The sequence below is a fragment of the Engystomops pustulosus genome, chromosome 2 (genome assembly GCF_040894005.1).
Source record: "Engystomops pustulosus chromosome 2, aEngPut4.maternal, whole genome shotgun sequence".
NCBI lineage: Eukaryota > Metazoa > Chordata > Amphibia > Anura > Leptodactylidae > Engystomops > Engystomops pustulosus.
This window is the reverse complement of record NC_092412.1, coordinates 60,931,162-60,956,754: the sequence shown is the minus strand read 5'-3', so window position 1 is coordinate 60,956,754 and position 25,593 is coordinate 60,931,162. Positions and strand designations below refer to the sequence as shown.

Sequence of the window (25,593 nt, the reverse complement as noted above, 5' to 3'; positions counted from 1 at the left end):
AATATTTACTTTACTGCAAAACAAAAAAATCTGCATGCAGTCATTGGCAGGTCTCAGACGATGGAACAGGTCATTCATCAATATGTTGATTTAGCCAAAATAATTGTTGTCCTTAGTAACAGCAAACACAGTAATTTCATAATGATGCTTTACGTTTTTATCAGATGAAATACAAAATACTGGAAGTTATAAAAAGTGGGGCATAATAACAAGGGAAACCAATGGGGATCACCAAAAGCTTTAATAAGTAATAAGACAGTCTCATGGCAGGTTCAGGCACAGCGTCAGGGCAAGTCCAATCCGGCGTCAGCAACGGGAGGTCCAGGCGGAAGGGAAATGGGAACACAGGAACACACAGGAACACACAGGAACGCAGGAATACTCAGGGATAACACAGGGGAGCTTTCTCTATGGCATTGGCTCAAAGATACAGCAGGGGACAAAGGAAGGGACTGGAATTTATCAAGGAAGGAAGTTGGCCAGGTGCCAATTATCTGTGCATTGGCACTTTAAATTCTACAGAGCCTCCGCCGCATAGGAGACAGGAACGTGTGCGCCGGAGCACAGACATCGACGGAACTGCCAGGTGAGTTGCCTGAGAGCCAGGCAGGCTCTGGGGGCAGTGTAAGGCACATGGGTGGGACAAGGACAAGGGTCGCAGAGGCACCCGTGGCCGTGACACATCTGCTTGATTATACAAGGATCCAGCTGAAATATATAAAAAAATATTTTTGCAAGACTGAATCTCTTATCTCTAAAGGGAATATTATCTTTTATTAAAAATGTACCACTTTATTTTCATAATTTTCTGAATCCATACTCAACTTTCCTCAACCCCTTCCTGCCCAACCAACATAATTTAGCAAGCTAACGAATTGGTCTCTGTGTAAATGGCCTATTCATTACGTTTTTTCATTTCTGCTGCTGTGTGTTCCTGCCACCAGCTGGACAGGAATTGACATAATTAAACTCATATTGAGCACTGTTTTTCAAAGTATAAAATTGCATGCTGAGAAAATATCTTATGGGTAAAGCCATATTTACAGAACACATGTATATTGATGACTGACCATCTTATGTGCACGTGGCTGTGTCCCCATGATGTATGCTATTGGGGGAAGAAAGATTTTGTATAGTAATGGCCAATACAGATTGGGCATAAATTGGACCAGTTTATATGGATGGCAACTGGGCAAATTCTTAATCTGTGAAAGAGGGCGCTCCCAAAATACAGATTGTGTAATCAACTGATTGTTATTAGAGGGCACAGTCACATTAAAATGCAGATCTTGTAGAGAAGGTTATAAAATGAATTAGGAGTCCACAGGGTGCCCTTAGAAGTGATTAACAGTCATCTCTGAATGTATACGAAATGAAGTCAGTGGGGACATTTATAATTAGACCTAAAACAAAAGACTTAGTCAATTTTAAAATTGGCTACGTCTTTTGTTTTAGGTGTATGTTCTACGATAGCCAATTGTATGATTTGAACCAAAGGGATTTATTACAACTATGGATTTATTGTAATAATGGCAAAATGAATGTCAGGCATATACAAGCGTTTGTATTCATTTGTGTGTATGTGGCCCGAATTTTGGTGATATTTATCATTAGAACAGCTTCTTGGGACAGTTCTTTGTCTATATTTGGAGCTCAGTTGCCCATCAGATTCATTAAAGTCACATTTTTTTTTGTCCCAAAAAAGTCTAAAAACGCATAAACAGTCCCAACACATAGACCAGCAGGGGACTGGAGTAAGTTTGAGACTTTTTATGAGACTTTTTGCAAAAGTCCCAAGTCATGAATTTAGCATAGCACGGTGTTGCACTAGCAGTAGTTCTATGTTTACAAAAGATTAATGAAGAGGTGTATATAGTCCTGTGAGACTTTTTAGCTGTGAAAAGTCTCAAAAACCATCAATGTGACTACTTTGAGAGTTTTTTACACCAAAAAAGCCAAGGAAAACCAATGATAAATAACCCCCAATGACTGAGTAGGTCCACCCACTGGACTCCTAAGACCATCATTATCATATACTGATTATACTGAATATTTATATAGTATATATATATATATATATATATATATATATATATATATATATACTTTATATATGTAATAAATATAATTATCTCAATATTTTGTAGATAAGGCAAATAGAAGTATATATATATATATATATATATATATATATATATATATATATATGTATACATAATAGTGTGTTTTTCTTTCTAAGGATTTTTAACAGGAATCAGAGTAAATTTGATCTTTGCCCTTTCATGTCATCACATAGAAGAAGTCCTGCATTCTCGGTCTGCAGCTGTGTGGTTTTCATCATACAATCCTTATATTTGCAATATAAAGAAATACACCCCAGCTAAATAACATGACTTCCACAAACAACATTTGCTATTTTGAGGTGTGATTCTTTATTTCATGAATGACATTTTGTATATAAGTGACTCATTTTACTCTGAGTATCACAACCTATGCTTTGCCATTCTCCTCTAAATATTTTATTGTCATTGTAATACAACGTCTGTTTAAAATATAAGATTATTGCCAGACAAGGCACGTGACACAACTCAGGGAAAGTGTGTACATAGTATTCCGAGGAATATAAACACCGCGGAGACTTAGACATTGGGAATAAAAATAAACAGGACAGCAGAGGTCACCACACTCCAGGGTTGCCTCAAGTTTATGTTAACCTCAAAAAACTGACTCCTGACAGACAAAAGGTCTGTATATGAACTGGAAAATCGCCTCCCCTGTAGAGGCTGAGCTAGCTTTATACATTAGATTCTTTTTTGGTACCTCAGATCTTATATTTATGGGGAAAATCATACTGGCAATGTTTATATTTTACGGCTATTGTACCTGTAGTGCTATAATAAGGGCCATTGATTATGAAGACTACTGGTCATAAACATTTACCAAGCAGTTATCTTATGTTATTTGCACCCTGTTTGCAGCCTGCATAGCATACAGAGGCCTGTGGACCCACTATGTCACCTCACTAGTGTAACTTTGGGCTACCCCTAAGTGAGCTGCCTAAGGAGTCCCATTGCTTTTCACACTATAACTCCTAATAATAATAATAATGATCTTTATTTATATAGCGCCATTAAATTCCGTAGCGCTTTACAAATCATAGGGGACATATACAGATATAATATTACTCAGAACAAACAGTCATATGGAACAATAGAAGTGAGGGCCCTGCTCACAAGAGCTTACAGTCTATGAGGATGAGGAGGTTGACACAAGAGGTAAAAGAGCTTGTATAATGCTCCAGCCATTCTTTATAAGGGAACAATATAACAACAATACAAAATATACAATATAAAATAATTTAATAAATAAAAATTCTGCTGCTTGAACCAGCCATCAGCCGCCATCTTATTTACAGGGTGAAAAAAATTCAGAGAAGCCTGGAACTTGGTATATATCTGCTCTTTGCCGGATGACAGACGGGAGATAGGACATAGGATGGATTAGTAAAGGGAGAGTTGACATTTCATGCAGTTAGCGAGTGTGATAGGCTTGCCTAAAGAGATGGGTTTTAAGAGCACATTTGAAGCTTTGGAGGGTGGGTATTAGTCTGAGAGTCCGGGGAAGGGCATTCCAGAGAATTGGAGCAACTCGGGAGAAGTCCTGGAGACTTGCATGAGAGGTTCGAATTAAGATAGAGATTAATCTAATGTCACTGGCAGATTGAAGAGCACGGGAAAGGTGATAGACTGAGATGAGAGAAGAGAGATAGAGAGGTGCAGCATTATTCAAAACTTCGTGGATGGGGGTTATTATTTTAAACTGAATACGGAAAGAGACGGGCTGCCAGTGCAGTGATTGGCACAAACTGGAGGCATCCGTGTAGCGTTTGATCTGAAAGATAAGCCTGTCTGCTGCATTAAGAATAGATTGTAGAGGAGAGAGTTTACTGAGTGGAAGAACAATTAGTAGGGAGTTACAGTAGTCTAGTCGAGAGTGAATAAGTGCAACAATTAGCATTTTTGAAGTTTCAATTGTCAGAAATGGTCGGATTCTGGAGATGTTTCTGAGATGCGGCAAGAGCGAGCAAGAGATTGAATATATGGTGAAAAGGAGAGGTCAGAGTCCAGCACAACCCTAAGACAGCGGCCTGTGCCCCGGGGCTATAGTGATCCCACAGACAAGAGATGGAGAGGTCAGGGTTAGGTAAGTTAGTAGATGGTGGAAAGACAAGAAGTTCAATCTTAGAAAGATTAAGTTTCAAGAAGAGAGAGGACAAGATGTTAGAGACAGCAGAGAGACATTCACTAGTGTTCTGAATTAAGGTGATGTTACATGCAGAAGTATACAGCTGGGTGTCATCGGCATAGAGATTATACTGGAAACCAAATCTACTGATGGTTCGTTCTATGGGGCAGTATAGAGGGAGAATAGAAGAGGACCTAGCACTGAGCCCTGAGGAACCCTGACACTGAGAGGAAGATGAGAAGAGAAAGATCCCCTGAAGCCCTAAACAAGAATCTGACTGCAGGTCTCTACATCTTGAATTTTCCTGGGATAGGAGGCAGCTGACCCCAAAAATGACAATGTAAAACACCAGGGGTTCAGGCTGGGAATGATCAGAAATAAAACAAGAACTAAGCAGATTTTCTCAAGGTTAACTACATAAAGGCCATTCTGTACCAACAAACCTCACTATGTACTGAAGAGAAATAAAAACCCCAAAGAGTTGTCTACATGTGGGTTGGCCAATATTCATTTAGTGGAGGCCTATTTTACATAAACATTGTGTGTTGCCTGTAAAGTCCCCAATAAAATATATATGGGCCCCCCAATTCCCTTCATCTCTCCTCAGATGTCAGCAAGATATGGATTGGACAAGCTGTAAGTCAACTGCCTTATCCTTTTTTTGGAGTTGTTCCCAGGTTCACTCCATTTATTACACCCGCATCTTTGGCTGAGCTGATCTTGTAAGTGTGTGAAGGAGATATACATAGCTGTGAGCTGAATGGATATCTCACATGAATTGGGATCTTAAAGTCAAGCTAGAGACAGGTTCTAATAGTCTATGCTCTGCTGATTTTAAAAACACCTCTGTCAGCAATCTCAATGATTTCAGTAGTTTATAATAGTTTTACATAGATTTACAACAGATTTACATTACCTGGCTCCTTGTCAGCAGCGTTTGGTGAGTCCCAGGGGAGGGGCAGCCTGTGTGTTCCTGTATATCCTCATACATTCTTCCTCTACTCCTCACTATCCCTCTCCCCTGCCTGATCGATGCACATGACAGACAGTGGGGAGGGAGCTGCATGAGCGTGGAGGAGAGGAGACTGAAACAGGCACACAATGCTGCAGCTGCCCCCTCCCCCGGGACTCACCACATGCTGCTGGCAGGGTGGCAGGTAATGTGAATTAAACTTATATAAACTACTATAATGAATCAGAAAGCTGACAAAGGGATTTCTAAGATCAGCATAGCATATTCCTTGTGTTAGGTTCCATTAAGTCTCCATGGATTGGTAGAAACTCTTGAAAACTAACCATAATGCAAAGCAAAATCTTGTCCATGTACATCAAAGAATTCCCACCTTAGAGAGTCTTAAATGCCATTATCTAGCTCCATCTCTAGTAAACTAGTGAATATGCCTTGAACTTTGTAAACATACTGGAAACAACTTTGTTTTCTAACCTCTTCTTGTGAACTTCTGATCATCTTCTTATTTGGCCAGACTCCTGTAGTTTTTAAGTCATAAATGGGGTCCTGAAGGGCCATACTGACACTGCTCCCTCCAGTGTGATCATTGATCTGTAAAAAAAAAAAATAATAATCATTGTTATCATACTAAAACACAATTTGGTAATATAGAGATGTGATACAAGGGACACGAGCCAAGTACATCAGACTTTCAAGTGCAAATTAAAGGAATATGGTTTTCCGTCCAAGTAATTTCTGGCGGTGAAAGTGTTAAGCATCTTCTTCCAAGCCCAGCTGTTGCATGGGATGTTACGGTAACTTACACCAAACATATGGCTGCCTTCCACAACAGAGCAAGGAGGCCAGTGAGGCTTGTGGAGGGGAGTTGGTGAAAGGGACTGGCTTTCTACTAGTTGCAAGGATTTATCACTGTTTAGCTTGCTGTGCTCCCTGCCTCTCCCTGCCTCTTAGCAATCTGCTCTGTCACAGCACAGACACTTTCCTCTCTGACTCCTTTAGCCTTTCATTTCTAACACCATCCTAAATCCAGAGCTGCTGCTTACAACTTTAAATGGGTGCAGCCCCCTGCTGTGGCTGAGAAGTGGAGACTAAGCTACAGATCAACTGCAGGATTCCTAAAGGAGTTGGATGTATAACATGAAGAATCCTCAGAGACATGTGGGGCGTACAGATCAGATGCTGGGTGCTATGGCTGATATCCTAGGGTCCCTTGTACTTCCAAGTCATCAATGGGTATGTACTGTGTGGCTTTTTGTTGACTTACGCGTTGTATTTTGACAATTTAGATCAAGGTGATATAAAAGTACCAGGTATTTCATGGAAAAATATACTATGAAATATTTGCATATAACATACTTCTTGATTGAGTTTTATATCAGTCTATTAGAATTCTCTGGTTCTCTTACGTTTAGGGACGACAATTACATTCATGTTAACAAGGAGTAAAAATAGAGAAGCTCGAAGGAATGATCAACAAAGTTATTATCTAAGAGAAAGTAGTGTTAAGGTAGTAAATAATAATATAATTTGCATATTCAATGTTTTGTTTATATACAGAGAATTGTTATTGCACTGCTACAACCATACAACTCTTACTAATATTACTACACTAGGAGCATAAGAGATTAATGCCTAATAGTAATAGTCCAAAAATTTACATATAGTAAATATTGAATTTCTACTTGCATAACACATCACTTAACTTCTACACAGTTATTATTATAACAAAACCTTATTTTCTATAAGAAATGTCATATGACAGCCTCTCTCCATAAGAGATATAGAGGAATGGAGCATTTAGTTACATTTAGTAATGGACTGTAGTAAGGCATACTGAATTTTGAAAAAATACTAGAAACTTCTACTTTTTACATTGTGTATATTAATATTTTCATGGTAAAATGAAAATTAGAATAAATACATGCCCTTAGTTATAGTTTGACATATTGAATAAGTGTGGCCCTCAGTTTTCCTAATCAATATCCATTTTTTATCTATCTATCTATCTATCTATCTATCTATCTATCTATCTATCTTATATCTATCTATCTATCAATCTATCAATCTATCTCATGAGACTGTAAACGCTTTATTCAGTTATACAACTTACCGTAGGTCTTGTTCTTCTTTGTTGTTACTTTATCTTAGAATCTTAAAAACAGTCTCTATAATGTTCCATGGAGTGAGGGGTGGGGGGAGTTCTCCAAATCAAAAACACTTGGGTAAAACTAAGCTTTCTTTCAGATTCAGGCTTTACATTGTCAAATCTGATATATTTTAGTTTTAATATGGAATCTTAATGGAAAAAAAACATCGGTGCTAGCTTTTTCTAAATACCAGAACACTAAGATACAATAGAATAATATAAAATAATATATAATAATAGCAAAATAAGTATAAAATGCATAATAGGTAACAGAACATACTCTGTTGGCATACAATATTCATCACTTCTGCTCATTCACTGTACTGAAAGAGTCAAAGGGAGACATCCTGAAGCCAATTGCATCACCCAAAAGTTTATTTATTTATTTAACTAAGTAGTTGGCTGTCTTCAAAGCTGAGACACTGAGACAAAACAGAGAATTAGATCAGAGGGAGGGAACACAGGGATCCAGATAAGGGATTGGTGCACTTGAAGTTAACTTCTTGGCTGCTGTGTAAAAGTTTCTTTGTTGTTTCGACATGGGTGTGATGATTGAACAAAATATTAGTAATGAGGGACATAAAAGAGGTCCAACACAAATACATGTCAAGGGAGATCAGGACATAATGGAGGATGTGTGTAAATGTCTGCCAGCTTAATCGACAGCTTAATACTTGGGATGAGAAGGTCTTTTTTAAGAGTTGGGGGTGGGCAGCTTTTTATGGCATTGGAGATAAAAATCCACAGCTTTAATATGTTTACATTCCCATCTTTGGTCCAGTAGGGTTATTTATGACCTCAGGATATAGATCACTAGGCTTCCAGGAAATATAGCAATCTTTACCAAAGGTGTGTTCTTCTCATGAACTTCACACCCAGGACCTAGGGGCAAAATGTTCTCTTTGGGAATAACAAGCCCGGCAAATGTATTGTAATAAGATATGCATACAAATACATGGCGGTGAAAGAGAATTTAGTTTATGGACGGCATCCAAGAGCAATTCTTACAAAATGTTCTTTTAAGGAAGAATATCATCATAGGAGGAACTTGTATGTACAGTTAGATGAGTGCCTGGTACTCTTTTCCGATAAATGTATTACATATCACAGTATACATATAGGAGTCTCTAAATTAAATAGGACTATACAAAGCTTATTTGTAAGTTATAATTAGTGATAGAACTAGTATGTAGAATGTTTATGTACACAAAAGTTCATCCAAGTTCAAGAGGATTTTTTTGATTTTGTAGCTATGAAACACACCTAGTTTTCTATAAAATTGGCCAAAGGAGACAACCCATATGGACATAGATTATTCTAACTATGACAAATTAATTTGGTAAAGGATTTCAGCCCAAGGATTTCTCCTGCCATGGATTATTGCCATGAGTAATTTGGGACCCTAAACCACCCAACAGGTCCTTATGGACAATTGATTAAGTGTCCCAAAATGCTCTCTACATGGTCACACTAAAAAATAAACATTTATACTTACCTTTGTCCGGAGCTCCCGGCACTCCCATTCCAGTGACTGTCTGTCTTGGGCAGTCTCATTACAGTGACTGTCGGTCTTGGGCACTCTCATTCCAGTGACTGTCTGTCTCGGGCACTCTCATTCCAGCGACTGTCTGTCTTGTGCACTCTCATTGCAATGACTGTCTGTCTCGGGCAGTCTCATTCCAGTGAATGTCTGTCCTTGGCACTCTCATTCCAGTGACTGTGTGTCTTGGACACTCTTATTCCAGTGACTGCCTGTCTCGGCACTCTCATTCCAGTGACTGTCTGTCTCGGATACTCTCATTCCACTGACTGTCTATCTCGGACACTCTCATTCCACTGACTGTCTGTCTCGGGCACTATTATTCCAGTGACTGTCGGTTTAGGCACTCTCATTCTAGTGACTGTCGTTCTAGGGGCACTATCATTCCAGTGATTGTTGGTGACGGGCAATATCATTCTAGTGACTGTGTCTCGGCACTCTCAATCCAGTGACTGTCTGTCTTGGGCACTCTCATTCTAGTGACTGTCTGTCTCTGGCACTCTCAATCCAGCGACTGTCTGTCTCGGACATTCTCATTACATCGACTGTCTTTGTCTCAGACCCGCTCCTTCCAGTGACTGTTGGTCTCGGCACTCTCATTGCAGTGACTGTCTCTGTTTTCGACTGTCAGAGATTTATCAGAAGTGTCTGAGAGCAGAACTGCTCTAGTTGCCCATGGCAACCAATAAGACCTCAAGTTTAATTTTTGCACAGCTGTTTATAAAATTACACCTGATCTCTGATTAGCTTCCATGGGCAACTGGAACAGTTTTACCTCAGACACTTATGATAAATCTCCCCCTATCTCTGTCTTATACTCATTGCCTATAGTAACCAATCACAGCTCATATAAATGACCTGTGGTAGAGCAGTAACCAATCACGGCTTAGCTTTCAACTGCCAAAGTAGCAGACAATGGCTCCTGTATATGGTCGTTAATAAATGGATTTTGGAAAGTGCGGGGTGAAAATTTCGGGTAAAAACCTATTCTATGATGTTTCCTGAGTCACACAGAGAAGCTGTGCAAAATTTGGTGACTGTAAATGCGACGGTAGATTCCTTTAGTTGACATACATGCATACACACATACGTACATCCAGCTTCATATATTATATTTTTATGTTTTAGTAGATTTTAAAAAATGTTATCTTCTTCATTTTGCCCTATTCTGAGGCCAATAACTTTTTCATACTTCAGTGTATGGAGCTGTGTAAGGTATTATTTTTTGTGGAATGAGATGATGATTTAGGCATTTGTGAGCTAACAAATTTTCTACTGTATTTTTAGACTCCCTAGGTTACTTGAACTCTAGGCGGTCTAACTGATACTAAAATATACTGCAATACTACTGCATTGCAGTGTATGGGGTTTTTCACAATGATCTATAACAAATAACATAATATATAGATTGTGCTGAATGACATGCCGGTGAGTCTCACATAGACTCGCGCCTGTCACAGCAGTGGATTAATGTTTCCCAAAGATGTCACAGGGGAAACGATATTGCCCAAGATGGCAGTGCCCACACGCTTCCGGCATGGTTAACACCGCGATCGTAGGTGTTATCTGTAGGTGTTTGCTGCATTATACACTCACTACTGTGCCATGATGCTGTAAGGGGTTAAAACTGAGATGTTCCATTTACAATGTAATTTTTTTGGTATTGCTTTACATTGTATGACGGATATGCACTGGGCTCTGATAGACCTGATGACCGCAAAAGAAAATTATATCAAAATGTAAATATGGAGCGTTGTATGAAAATACTTCCCAGAAGCCTTGCCACAGGCTGGCCTCCACCATGCCCTTCAAAAAAATGTCTTTGTAAGGTTCATTTTCTATTATTACCTCTACGGGGTTATGGGGCTGTTATTCATGTGGAGACCAGTATCACACGGAGAAGGTTTTCCCATGCTTGTCTGACATGAATATATTTGGTTCAGCATAAACACAAGGCTGATGGCTGTCACAGCTGTCATAACAAGGGAACACGACTTGAAATGACATAACTGATAGGCCGTTACTTACTTATTCCCAGGTAGAAAGATCTCTCCAGGACAAATAAATGGGACATTCTATTTGCTCTGCAAATAAGAGCATGGACTGTCACACAGGCATGATATTGATAATGGTTATTTAAAAACTTTGCGAGATAAAGCTCTAACACAAACAGTACTGGAACAACACAAAAATACAATGAAAAATATTATTGACTTAAAAGGCAACAAGACTCCTAGTGTAATATAAAGCACTAGGTTATAGAAGTGGGAATACAGGCAGTCCCCGGGTTACATACAAGATAGGGTCTGTAGGTTTGTTCTTAAGTTGAATTTGTATGTAAGTCGGAACTGTATACTTATCATTGTAACCCCCAGCCAATTTTTTTGGTCTCTGTGACTATTGGATTTTAAAAATGTTGGATTGTCATTAGAACCAGGATTAACAATAAAGCTTCAGTGTAGACACCAGTGATAACTGTTACAGCTGTTTATTGAAGTCTAAGGTTAAAGTACAGTAAATTGCCAAAATCCAGAGGTCCGTTTGTAACTAGGGGTCGTATGTAAGTCAGGTGTTCTTAAGTAGGGGACCGCCTGTATAACAGTGCCTTGTAGCACCTATTCACTAGAAATTAATGTTGAAAATCCATTGATAAATTTTACTTACTTTAGGATACTCTTTACAGAATTGTCTAAGTCACCCCTTGATCTCTGACCTACAGACGACCACTAGTTTTAGACGAACCTCTCTACTCACTGTGACCTCTGGTGAAGCTCTCTGCATGCTTTACTTTACTTATGCCTTCTGTGAGGGTAAATAACTTTGGCTTCACTCTACTTCTGGGTACCAAAAATGCTAAGAGCATTATATTTTTTAGATATCTTTTTAATTATTTTATTAATGACATAACAGAGGATTTACACAGTAGAGTTTCAATATTTGCAGATGATACTGGGCTCTGTAATTAATACCAAGGCTGATAATATAACATTACAGAGGGATTTGTGGACGCTGGAGAAATGCATGGAGAAATGGCTGATGAGGTTTAATTTAGATCAATGTAAGGTTATGCACTTATGTTTACTTATGTTTTAAACAGTTGATTGCTTGGTACAATTTCAGCAGAAAAAAGGGGCATTGGTGGATGATAATCATCATTTTAGCATTGTTTTAGCAGATACCAAAGAAAAAAAAATAGGAGTTGTATCAAGAGAGGAATAGATTCTCATGATAAGGACATAGTTTTGCCCTTATTCAAATCACTGGTGAGACCACACATGGAATATTGTGCACATTTTTAAGTATCAATGTATAAAAAGGACCTAGAACTGAAACGAGTACAAAGGATAACAGCCAAGATTATTAGGGTAATAGGGGGTACTAGAATACAATGACAGATTACAAAATTTATGGTTATTCAATTTGAATAAGGATGGCTGAGGGGAGACCTCATCACAATGTTCGATTACCTGAACGGGAAGTACAAGGATCTCTTCAAAGATCTTTTTATACCCAGGCCTGTTACCAGGACAAGGGGGCAAACTCTACGCCTAGAGGAAAGGTGGTTTTACCATCGCCATAGACAGGGATTCTTTACTGTAAGAGCAGTGAGACTAGTTATAATGGCTGATAACTTTTATATGTTCAAGAGAGGCCTGGATGCCTTTTTTTAAAAGCAATAATATCACAGGTTATGGGAAAACACATTTGTTTAATCTCATAGGTTGGATTTGAACCTATTTTCCTATTTTCATTCTACACTTACTTAGCACTTTATAGCTCCCCCGCATTTCCCTATTTCTTTTTACAGTCAATACACAGATTGATACTCAGAAAATTATATACCATATATACTTGTGTATAAGCCGAGTTTTTCAGCACAAAAATTGTGCTGAAAAAAACTCACCTCGGCTTATACATGAGACAAGTAAAAAATAAAGAACTTAATACTCACCCTCCCGGATCGTTGGCGCGGGTCCCGATCTTCAGCGCAAGGCTCCTGATCTTCGGCGTGGGTCCTGGTGGCTCCTTTTCTCTCTTCTTTCTTCTCCCACGCCGAAGATCGGGAGCCTCGCACTGAAAATCTGGACACCGGTTGGGGAGTATTACCGTATATACCGGCGTATAAGACGACTTTTGAAGACAGAAAAATCTTTTGTCTTCTCTGGGGTCGTCTTATACGCCGGTAATCGTCTTATACGGCGGCGGTCCCGATGCATGGAGAGGGCTCACGGGCTGAGCCCTCTCCATAGCCGGTAAGACTTTGCTGCATATTGCAGCAAAGGCTTACCGGTAACACCCGCGATCGGTGACATCGGGGGGAAAATACTCACCCTCCGTTGGCCCCGATGTCCGCGCTGTGCTGTCTTCAGTCTTCCGCGCCGTCTTCTTTCTTCTGCTGGGCGCCGCCATGTCTTTCCCAGAGTCGGCGCCTAATTTGACGTCAGCAGCGGCGCGTCATACTAGGCGCCTGCCGGGGAAGATCAATGGCGGCGCCCGGCAGAAGAAAGAAGACGGCGCGGACATCGGGGGAGCATCGGGGTGAGTATATGTTTTTTTTTTTTTTTAATGCTGGGCTGTATACTACTGGGGGCAGTGCTGTATACTACTGGGGGCTGTGCTGTATACTACTGGGGGCAGTGCTGTATACTACTGGGGGCTGTGCTGTATACTAATGGGGGCTGTGCTGTATACTACTGGGGGCTGTGCTGTATACTACTGGGGGCTGTGCTGTATACTACTGGGGGCAGTGCTGTATACTACTGGGGGCTGTGCTGTATACTACTGGGGGCTGTGCTGTATACTACTGGGGGCAGTGCTGTATACTACTGGGGGCTGTGCTGTATACTACTGGGGGCTGTGCTGTAATGGTAATGTTGTTGTTGTATGCCTTATGTTTATGAGCGACAGTTTTCCTGCTATATACCTGCATGTCATAAGAATTTACATTTAAAAAAGGACCATGTTAAATTCAAATCTGTTTTTTTTTAAATTTTTACCGGTGTTTTGTATGCGTTGGAAAAGGGGTAGTCTTATACGGCGAATATATCTTAAACTCTATATTTTAAACAGGAAAGTAGGGGGGTCGTCTTATACACCAGGTCGTCTTATACGCCGGAATATACGGTAAGTTTTTTATTTTTTGTGGCAGGGGGCTGGCTGTATACTACATGGGGGCTGGCTGTATACTACATGGGGGCAGGCTGTATACTACATGGGGGCTGGCTGTATACTACTTGGGGCTGGCTGTATACTACATTGGACTGGCTTGATACTACATGGGGCTGGCTGTATCTTACTTGGGGATGGCTGTATACTACTTGGGGCTGGCTGTATACTACTTGGGGCTGGCTGTATACTACAGGAGGCTGGCTGTATACTACTTGGGTCTGGCTAGCTGTATACTACATGGGGGCTGGCTGGCTGTATACTATACCCTCGGCTACACCCAGTTTTTGGTGGTAAAATTAGGGGTCTCGGCTTGTACTCGGGTTGGCTTATAGTCGAGTATATATTAATCTACTTTCTATAAATTATCTTTTGTTGATTATTTTAAAAAATTAATTAATTAATCCAATACCTGCTCTGCTGTATCTCTTCATTCCCTGACTAGACAGATAGCTACTGGACTGCTCCCAAAGGTAGGAAATCCTATACCTCCTACCTACCCTAATCTCCTGACACTGTCCCTGGCGCTATCCCTATTGGTTATTGATTTCACCGGTCCTCTGCTGTGCAGATACCTGAAAAGTAGCAGGAGTTGCTGTAGTTACAGCTTCTGGCAAATTTCTCCCAACCCCATATTCTGTGTTTATGTAGAAAACAACTGAACTGTGCAGGGGCCAGGTGTCAGCCTTCAACCTATCAGCCATTGGTGGCCTGTTCTGAAGAAAGGTCATCAACATTAATTCCTTAAAAAAACATACCTACCAGGTTGTGGCCCCCACATAGTATAAAGCCATTGTAACCTTTTTGTTGCCACTCCACTTGTTTGCACTCATGTAGCCCCCTTCCCAACCTTATTTTCTATTTTACAGTAAAAAAATAAATAAAAAAAAAAACTAAATAAGTCCTCATTAATTAATATTCATTCCTTTCCCTGAACTGTCCCTGTATCTCTTCATTCCCTACTAGACCCTGAGCTACGGGAGTTTTACTAAAGGTAGAGCATCCCGTTCCCTAATGCTACCATCATCAGTGATTGATTATATTGGACCAGTCTATCTGTAGATGATCCCAGATGGATAAATCTGGTTTTGGAGACGCAGTATAACAAATACAAAAGCTAATTGTAAAGAAAACATGAAGTACATTTAAAAAACTCAGCCCCTCTCCAGTTCCCATCAAACAAATAATAGGGTTTATCCAAGACAGCCACATGGAGCACTGTGCACATAGTGCAGCTTGCCTCACTAATGATAAATCTGGGCAATTACATTTAAGGTAACCTATGATCAAACAGACCAGCGTAACTTTTTCTGCCTTTCTTCAGATAAAGAACTGCAGTTGTGCAACAGTTAAAATATGTATAATACACAATAAATTGTACCATGGGCACTCTTTTTCTCTGCCTCCTCAGTACTCTGATACTGCCCCTTTCTTTGTGCATGTGGTAGCACCCTGAGGCAATAGGCTCAACTTGCCTTATGGCAGGTGCATCCCTGCCTGGGACATCTAGTGACATCCTGTGTCCTGAGACACTCTTCCTTAATTTATGCACACCTCCTTCCTGAACACCACAGTCAAGATAACCAAGATGCACATGAACATATAGGGGGGTATTTATCATAACTTGTGCATCAGTGAAATAATCACAATTACTTCTGAACCGCCAGCAATGGTGATTATTTCATCCTTTACACCACCTCCATGGCAAGAGGGTGGCATGAAGGGGACATGTCCAGTGGAGGAGTAAGCTGGTGTGGAGCATTCCTTCCCCACCACTGCGCACTTGCTATACACTTGCCATTCAAGTCTGATTGCTAGCTGGCTACAATGCAATTCTAGTTGTTGTACGCCAGTGCCATTGGCTGCTGGATACATCAGGAGGATGAAACCTGGATAGGTTTTATCATATTATACACTCCCCCCTAAAAGTCTTGTATTTTTGAACACTGCTATTTAGATTTGATTTCTAATTGATTCTGTCTCTGCTGATGTGTATTAGAAAGTAGTCTATCACAGCATGTTTGGTTCTGGTCAGTATAGCGCGTACCATATAGCTATGGAGCGACTGCATTTGTAACCTTCTCTTACATTCTGGGAATGCTAAATGGGGAATGGTTTCCATCTAGATTCCTGAATAATAATAATGTAGTAAAAAGCAATCTTTAGGCAGGCATATTAAAGGAAAGAAAATATGTTCTTTAAAAATTTTAAAAAACAGCACAAATAATTAAAAAACACAGGAACAGATTAATTTTATCATTATGTCTACAAACTCTAATATATGATACTGCTATACTCCAGAAGGTATCGAGACCATTCTTCATCTAATATAGTGATATCCCCATGACAACTGATTTTTGTGTTAGTTTATGGTAGTTTTTTTATTACTTTAGTCACCCTCTTAAATCTTTCCACTACTATGACTTTCTTGTGGACTGGTTCCAAAACTGTGCACACTATTTCATGTAATGTGTGGTGAGTGAATTGTATAGTGGTTGGAATACGGTCCTCTCATGTGTGTGCATGGTTTTATTCACCTTGGCACAACCAATGGTACAGCTTACTGTGTGTGTCCTCTTTGTTTAGTTTACATTGTTATTTTAGGTACAACTGATTTCTGTGGTCTACCACCCCCATTAAGTTACAAAACTCTATTAGCTTAAACTTATGACCTAGATGACATGAAATCCAATGCCTGAAGTCTCTTTTTGGGGACATAGTAATTTCCTGTCCCTTATATGTACTGCAAATGAGAAAAAAACTTCCCCAGAACCTTGACATCAGGAATGCCTGACAGATTTGTGTCAGTAGACTGGATTCTTCAGACCAACATTATAGGTGGCACTGAAGTGGGTATATAATTAGGGTTGTGTAAAATGTATGGCAATAGGGGAGGTAGTCACTGGGCTCAGATCAGATAAAGACAGCGGTACAAATACAATATAAAGACCAAAAATAAGATTCCCAGATCCCAGTGTTTATTATGCATTCAGGAAAAGTAGCAACATGATCATCTTATATTTTAGATAAAAGGAGTGAAATTAATTTGCTGCCTACAAAGCCGATAGTTCAATCTATACCAATGCCAATCAACATGAGGGTGGACGCACAAGAACAAGAGGCCCTTCTACTCCAAATATGTTCACTGATTCTCCGAAGATATCTCAGCAGGCAACTGCATCTTCTACTGACTTCTCCATTCTGTTCTCTAAAGGAAACCAAGGCAATTCATAAAACTGAAGCTTTATGTAGGTTAGAAGATTTACTGACCCTTTCTAGAAAACCTCAGCTCTCAGTCATTAAAAAAAATTCAGACTAAAGTAGGAAAAATGTAAACGTGCAACCAATTGACAAACAATGAATTAAAATTGATAAACCACAGGACTTCTTTATTATTTATAAACTTAACCTAATATGTAAATTTAATGCAATATATTAATAATAAACAGTAAAGTAGTCTAGTACCTAGTATTAAAATCCAAACATTTCTCCTATTCAGAATATATATTTTGTATGCATTTAACACCATACGGAAACATCACTAATTCAAATGTCTTCACAAATTAATATTATATTCAGAATGGTCCTTTTGATCATATCACTAATTATACCTGTAAAATAATACAATGAATTAATATAAAAATAATAAAACAGGTGATAATAGTACAATTTGAAATATACTTTATTAAGGAAAGCAGCTTTTATGTGTGCTCCTTCTTTCTCCTGCAGTGAGCAGTGAATCTAAGAAGGCTAATGATTAACTCTTTCCATACCTAGAGCATAATTCCCTTGAATAAATTCTATTAGGAGAATAGACTATATATGTAATGTGTGTATGGAGTTAAGTCATTAGACCCTTCCTCAGATTCCTTTATCTCTGAGCTGCCAGTGGATACAGGAAAAAAGCTGATTTACACAAACTGCTTAAAGGAGGAGAAACAGCTTGGAAAAAGAAAGGTTTAGAAAAATTGTAAACTCTTTTATTTCCTGTGTGTGCACTATAGGTATAAAAAAATTATGAATCCGTATTTTTGACTCAAAATACAATGCATCAGAAAGTTCTGCTTCAGTAAGCTTCTGCATTGTGGTGTCATAGGATTCCCCCGAGTACAATCTCCTTCATGTGACCAAACTCTAGTGTACCACATACTTCTCCACGTGTGTTGTTTCCTTGTAACTACTTTAAAGTGTAACTAAACTTTCAACAAACCTTTGTAAATCAATAATGCAGATGATGATAGTAATGTACTTCATAAGAGAAATCTGTTCCTGTGTGATTCTTTTTCCCCTGCCTTTCATCATTATTTAAACAGTTTCTGTACATCAGCTTCATTGACAGCTGATCAGTGAAAGACCTGTTTAATTATCTGATGACTTAACTCTTCACAGACTGTCACTGGATAATATTATCATTAAGGGAAATATTCCCTCGTTGTGGAAAGAGTTACCCATTAGTTTTCTTATCTACATGACATGGGTGGAGCTCTCAATGTTTTCAGATGCACTGCTCACTACAGGGGAAAGAGCAGAATAAAAACAGAGATAATATATTTTCCTTAATAAGGCATATTACATAGTTTACTGCACTATTCATTTCTGAAATTTTAAGGCACCATACACCTCATGAATGCACATACTGTAATACCATAATAGAGATGAGTTGGTGTCATAGCACTTCCTTGAATTTAAATACTTAAATGGGTTCTCCATTGAAATTCAAGTTAGCCCCTATTCACAGTATAGGGGTTACCTTGCTGCTTGGTGGGGGTTTCAGTGATGGCTTGCATGAATCATGAGAATGGGGGTCCGTTGTATCCCTGTCATTTATGCATGCGCCTATCCTGTGGATAGGGGCTAACTTGTATGTCACTGTAGAACCTCTTTATTAGCAGTAACAACCACAGCATCTCCATGAATGTGTATACTAAATTACCACAATAGCACTGCTTTACTAGTCAGTATGTGGCCACTGGGTAGGGATAGATTTTGCCAGATCATCATTTTGTCTTCAAATAGACCTGCATATGGAAATCTTATACTTTGAATTCAATTAGATGATTTGTGGATTTCTGTTGCCTTTTAAAGGATTTGTTTTACTAAAAAAAAAAAACATTACAAAATGGGGAAAGCTATAAACTACAGAGCCATCAACCATCTGTATACAGTTAAGAGGAAAGGGAGACAGCCATGAAGAAAAAAAAGTATAGCCAGAGAGCTCATTATGGAAATTAGTCACTGGATCTAAAGGAATTGCAAATAATTGACTTTCCCATTTGACCCATGTGAGGTAAAGAACTTAATTACATGTATAGTTTCATCTGTGTATATCCTTTCTTTGGGAAGTACATTGCCAGTGGGGTTGTTATGAAAGACTGGCATTTCATCACCTATTTCCGTGTTTACCCTGTCGCTCCATTCCACAAGTTTTGCAGTCATTTCACTATTAATTAACAGGAATCTTCTAGAACAGAAACCACACATGGAGCTGAAATAACATTGTGTTTCTCTACTTTCCTCCATTAAACAGTCTTTTGGATGCAGGATATAACATTATGAAGCAGGGAAATAGTGAGGAGCTGCAGTTGATATAAACCAGATTTCAGCTTCCATTGTTTTAGGGGAAAAGAGGAGGAAACGTGCAAGATTTAATTATGCTGGATACAAAGGAAAATTCCAATTGCTATAAGATTTCAATGGACTTTTCTGGAAATCTGTTATTGTGCAATGCGCTATTTTAGTCAATCTGTGTTTTTTTTGGGTTCTGATTGTTACGCAAGCTCTTCATCGGGCGGCAAAGTGGTTAATGAATTCCAAAACAACCTAGCCGTACATCTGCAGAGAGATTGTGTGAGTTTCCTCCCATACTGACCATATAATTCAGCTCCCATGTGTGTGTGTGTCTGCCAGATAGGACAATTATCTAGCTCAGGGCTTGATTACTTACTAGTTTTATATTCTACCACAATACATGAATAAAATTTGGTGCTATTTAAAGATAATATATAACCTATTCTTACTGACAAAACTAGGTATGACTTCTTTTCTGTCCATCTTGCCTGAGCTTCTCCTCTGCTCAGTTTACAGGATTTTGTGACATGCTTTACAGCAGACTCATTGATGTCTATGGAGAGTTGTCTAGGTATACTCTATAACCTGTGATATCATCTTATTTTATTTATTTATTTTTTTTATTAAGGAAACCTATCATCAGGAATCTACCTATTAATGTAGACTCAATGGTAGGCTCCTCCTTCCGTCCTGAGCCCTAAACTATCTTTCTCTAATCCCTTTAAATTACCTAACCTGATCTAAAATGTTACTAAAATACTAATTATTGGCAGAGGGTACTGGGGCTCGGAGTAGCCTATCCAGGCTGTGGAGGCAAAGGCTAGTCTGCTGTCCTACCTTCTTGTGCATCCTACTAGCGCTCCAGATATAGCTTGTGCTTGCTCACAAGCTGTGTTCACACTGCAGGCTTCTTTGAAGCTTTGTCTTTGTAGCTTCTGCTCCAGTGCCAGTGGCAGAACACACAAGCGTATCGTCTCAGCCATCGACACTGAATCAGGAGATACTGTACATGTGCAGAGCTCCAAAGATGCCAGCGGCGTGAATACAAGATGTTTCAGGAGAGCAAGTAGGCAGCCTGTAAAGGATATGGTTTTAATACATATGTTTGGACATAAAATTCCATTAAATATACAATATGTGAAACATGAAATTGAATTATATATCTTGCTATAGTTCTAGATATGTTAGAGATTAATTTGTAATGTTATGTTATTATAGTACTGGTCTCTTACATAGGGAATAGACACCTAATTGGCTTCCTTAAGCTTTTGGGCTCTATACCACCTTATTTTATCCCCCTGGTAGTTGTACGTAGTATGTTGTGACATGTAGTTGTACTACTTATTTTGAGACATTTATCACTGAACATATATATATATATATACTATTTATATGGAGATTTTCAGTTGTACTATTAAGATCGAACCATATTGTTCCCTGTATTTTGTACATGTACATAGTGTAAAGGTGCCACCAGCAGGTATAAAAAGAATCAAAATATAATTTATAGGAATTAAGCACTTTACCTCATGTATTTTGTAACGTGTGTATGTGTGGGGGTTTAGGATATAAGGTAATTTACCAATATACATCTCTTAAAAGAAGTCTACCATTATAGATAAGCCCAAGTAGACTAAAAATAATTACCTACGTTCCTTTTCATGTTGATCTTGGCGGTGGTCCTCGCTAAGCTTGACACGTCGGGATCACCTACAAAACCAACTTATAATTAGCAGCCTGGAGCGCGGGGACAAGATGTCCAGTGTTCATGATTAGCAGCCTGAACATCTTTTTTGCTAGGTTTCATTCCTGGTGTGTCACTCTTACCAAAAACCACCTCCTATATCAACATGTAGAGGAGCATAGTTAAGTATATTCAGTATATTTTGGCTTATCTAGAATGGAAGATTTCCTTTAATAGTTCTGCACCACTTTCTTGATATGTGAAGTGAAGGCTCCTGTTCTTACCACATCAGCCAGACATTCCGGTGCATAAATGGCCGCAGATGAAGGGTCATGTGATCTCTACCTGGCGATTGCTCATGGACAGAGATCACATGACCCTCCATCTGCGGCCATTTTATGGACAGGAATGTCTGGCTTATAAAAAGGCAGGAGGCATCAGTTTACATATCAAGAAAGCACAGCAGAATTTTTACTAGATGTATATTGGTAAATTATCTAATATCCTGTCCCCTACACTTACACACACATTACAAAAAACATGAGGTAAAGTGGCCAACCCCTTTAAAGCATACCTTAGTTTTCTTCACATGTGATTACATGGAGAATAAGACATTAATAATCATTAAAATTATTGATTATTAATAATCATTAATAATCAATAAGACAATAATCATTAATTAAAAATCTGCTTTCCTCTCTACAGTCTGCAAATTTGCAATACACTATGAGTTTGTCGGCAATGCCTTAACTGTTCCTTCTCTCTCTTCCCCCACCCTTCTCCAACAAGCCTCCATGTCATCTGATTCCTCCTTCAGTTTCTTTCTATCTTGCTAGCGAGATGGAATTCAGCAGATACATTATTTTAGAGTGAAAACCAAATTAGGAAGGAAAGATGGAGGATGGAGATGGAACTTTACATTGGTTAGTCTCCTCAGGGGAACTCGTGGTTGAACTATTTATGTTAGAACATGAAGTTTTACTACCTATGTTGTAATAGTTTAACTACTTATTTTAGGACAACGTGTTCTACTCTATGGGAATGTAGTTCTAAATTTTTGGTCGGATATGTAGTTTTGCAATCTTTATCTGCATTTGATGATCTGCGATCTATAATAGGATATGTAGCTCTTTGCCCACAGTTCCCATGCTTCACGCCACCTCCATGCCATTCTGGCGCACAGAAGACAGAAAGGGGAAAATAATACCGGTAGCAGGTGCTAGCAATAAGCTAGTATTTGCGATTATTTTAGGACTGACGTGGCGCAGAAGCCCTGATAAATACCTCCCTTTTTATCTAAATAAGTTCTTATCAATGTTCACATATAACAATAGAATGTGGACAGTATAATATAAATTGTCAATAAAAACAAAAGTTTCGTTCATATGTTAAAGAGCCTTTTATAAAAAGGTCTGACATTTCTGCTTAGTATTTATGTGACAAATTGGACATTTAGGTCCTAAATAGTGCAAAAGGTATATGTTACCACTTTAACCACCACTGGTGCTTTCTTCATGTCTTTGACTATATCTAACTTTCCTTCTTTCTAAAACTGAGTTTATTACTTAACTAATCATGATGAACTTTTCCAGGACAGGGTGACTCCCATGCTATACTTTCATGTGGTGCAGTTTAGGAGCATTGGGATTATTCTCAAAGGCGGATGTCTTTGACAAGGATAACAATTTTTACAGTGAAAACAAAAACACAGGCAGCATCCCAGTGCCTGAGGGCAATGCTGACTGGGCGTTGGCAAGGCTGGTGTAATGGGTGTATCAGAGGCTTGGTCCTGCACAGAGAATATGAGAGGCGTCCAAGCTCCCTCTTGCCTGACGGTACAAGTGAGTGTCTTGGTATTACTAGAAAACAGGCTGGGTGGGATATTGATTTTTGTGGAACATAAAGGGGAAAATTAGAGAAATCCACAACTATTTATCTCTTAAACCAGAGATTTCCACAATTACAGTGTCAGGATCTTTCATAAATACAATTATGTGAACCACAACCAAAGATAATGATGTATTATAGCTCAAGCTCTCCTTGACATTAAAAAAATGCGTGTTTTGGACACAATAATAGTTCCAGGTCCCCATGATAGCACAATTTTTCTAACTTTGAAAAAATAAGGAGACGCTCTTCAGTGCAGTTAAAGGCAATCTCTTATTTTCAGCTATTTCAGAGGAGAGGGGAAAGATTGACTATTGACGTCAATAGAATGACTGACATCTGGAAAAATGTTCCCCCTCCAAGATCATTACTTTATCTCCCATACTTTCAATTCTGAGAACCCACAAATGCATTTCAGTAAATATAGATGACTTACTGTAGCAGCTACTTTTATTGCACATTCTCATATGTTCAGTAAGTGACTCTTTAAAAGAGATGTGGAAAATATTAATGTTGGTTTTTCCATCTGATAAAATAATAGCATATTGCTAAGATAAGACACAGAGCATAACATAGATATGAAAGACCAGAGTGACCCTCCCCTGGATATTGACTGCCCTCATAACCTAATAATCAATAAGACAAGTTGAGGTCGGCCATATATTTTATGTTTACTTTGCAAAGGAGGACTTGTCAATTATTTATATCAACTCTATATAAAATAAAAATATAGTCAGCTTTTCCTAGTTTTTCTGTCTAGAAGCTTTTTTTATATATTTTACAGGCTTCCACATTATGATCCCCTTTAGTGTCAGCTGTGAAAACTATTATATGAATAGAACGCAAATATATAAATGTCAAATATAACAATATATGAAACCAGACAAACAATTATAAACATTCCAAATACGAAGGAGCCAATAGTAGAGCTAAACTCAGGGGAGCTATAGAACAGCAACATCCTCCACCTTATCCAGTAGTAATATATTGGGTTATTTTTTTTTTTAGTATGTGGATTCCCCATGCAGTGTCTCACACCCATGCTGAAATCTGAAGAGAAGAAACTTTATTTTTACATGTCAAGTCCTGCTTTGTAGCAGGTGACTTCACCCCTAATGCTGCCCTGTATCTTGCTACAGTCGGTGCTGGCTGAGGCAAGAGGCTCAAATCGCCTCATGGGTAGTGCACTCCTGGATGGAGTTTTTTTTTTGCCTTGAGTGGTGGTCAAAAAGGAAGTGGATTTTCCCAACACTCCTTTATATTGAGCACATGAAGCCACATTCTCCCCACTGCCTGAGCGAAGGTCATGGCTGGAGCAGTCGTTGGCCTTCGAGGTGACCTCCACATGACTGGCATGTCACTGCTCTGGTCAGTCACTGATGTGCCGTTCACTGCAAGTGATTAGTCCAGCAGTAACCTAATCACAGACAGTGTATAGCTGCTGGAGATGCAATACAAGTTACAGGAGGTCCTAGGAGACAACAAATAGGTAAGTAAAGCTTTTTCTAAAACACAATTCAGCAGCAATATGTCAGATAACCCCTTTAAAGTATTAGGCAGACCCATAGTCATAGCGTATAGCGCCTTCGTGCTTCAGACAATTACTCGCAGAATTCTTTGTTCAAACAAGAGATTTTGCATGTCATGTATCATAAGGCAAGAATGTAATGAATGCTCCAAGCTGTAGAACTGCAAATAGCGGCCTGTGATTTGTGACATAGTGAACTTATAAGGACAAGCAAACAAGAGCCACGAGGCATAGGGATCGCTTCATAAATGAATCCTTTGCTGGATGTTGAAAGGGGTCTATTGTTTGGCTGCGCTATAAGACGGGAAACCTGCCACAATAACTGAACATAGTAATTACATTGATTTTCCATATAACACAAGAAAATTACTTTCCCAATGCTGCCGAAACACTGCATCATTTTATTAGTTGTAAAAACTCTTTTAAGTACTTCTACTGCACTAAGGGGTCATGCACATGGACGTGTGCATTTGAAGGTCCGCAAACAACATGTGTATAAGAAACAGATACCCAGTTTAAGTCTCTGTAGCTCCCATTCTGTTGCTCTCATGTTAATTGCCATTCAAGGGCAGGTCATCACTGCTGCGGGTCACAGGTCATAGCAGTGACCCTTTCACACATGGCAGTTTGTGTAGAGAGCAACTGAGGAATGTGATTGGCTGCAGCGTTGACCTGCGCTGAAATGTTAGATGACAAAAGAGACTAAACTGGGACAACATCGTGATGGAACTGAGGGGGAGGGGGTCAAAAATATTTTCATTTACCTTACCACACAGCTGCTTTTTATTTCTGCTGGCAGCACCTTTAACATGCCACTCGAAATTTTCTGTAACAATGGGCGCTCTGCAAAGGAAAGAGT

At 39.0% G+C, this 25,593-nt stretch overlaps 1 protein-coding gene and 1 long non-coding RNA gene across 4 annotated transcripts in view; one reads left to right on the top strand and one right to left on the bottom strand.

Moving 5' to 3' along the window:
* Positions 1-228: 228 nt before the first annotated feature.
* LOC140117788 (uncharacterized) lies at positions 229-6,199 on the bottom strand. Its single transcript, XR_011853078.1, has 3 exons — positions 6,019-6,199; positions 5,690-5,806; positions 229-708 (listed from the first exon to the last, which is right to left on the bottom strand). It is a non-coding gene; the product is annotated as an uncharacterized lncRNA (long non-coding RNA).
* Positions 6,082-25,593, top strand: part of ARHGEF25 (Rho guanine nucleotide exchange factor 25) — a 189,784-nt gene continuing 170,272 nt past the window's right edge. For 2 of the 3 annotated variants that reach the window (XM_072134861.1, XM_072134860.1), the window contains exon 1: positions 6,083-6,448. In XM_072134861.1, coding sequence (XP_071990962.1) covers positions 6,344-6,448 — 105 coding nt within the window. In that variant the 5' untranslated portion in view covers positions 6,083-6,343. Of the gene's footprint in view, positions 6,449-25,593 lie in introns of all 3 variants that reach the window. The other variant, XM_072134862.1, reaches the window with a different exon arrangement.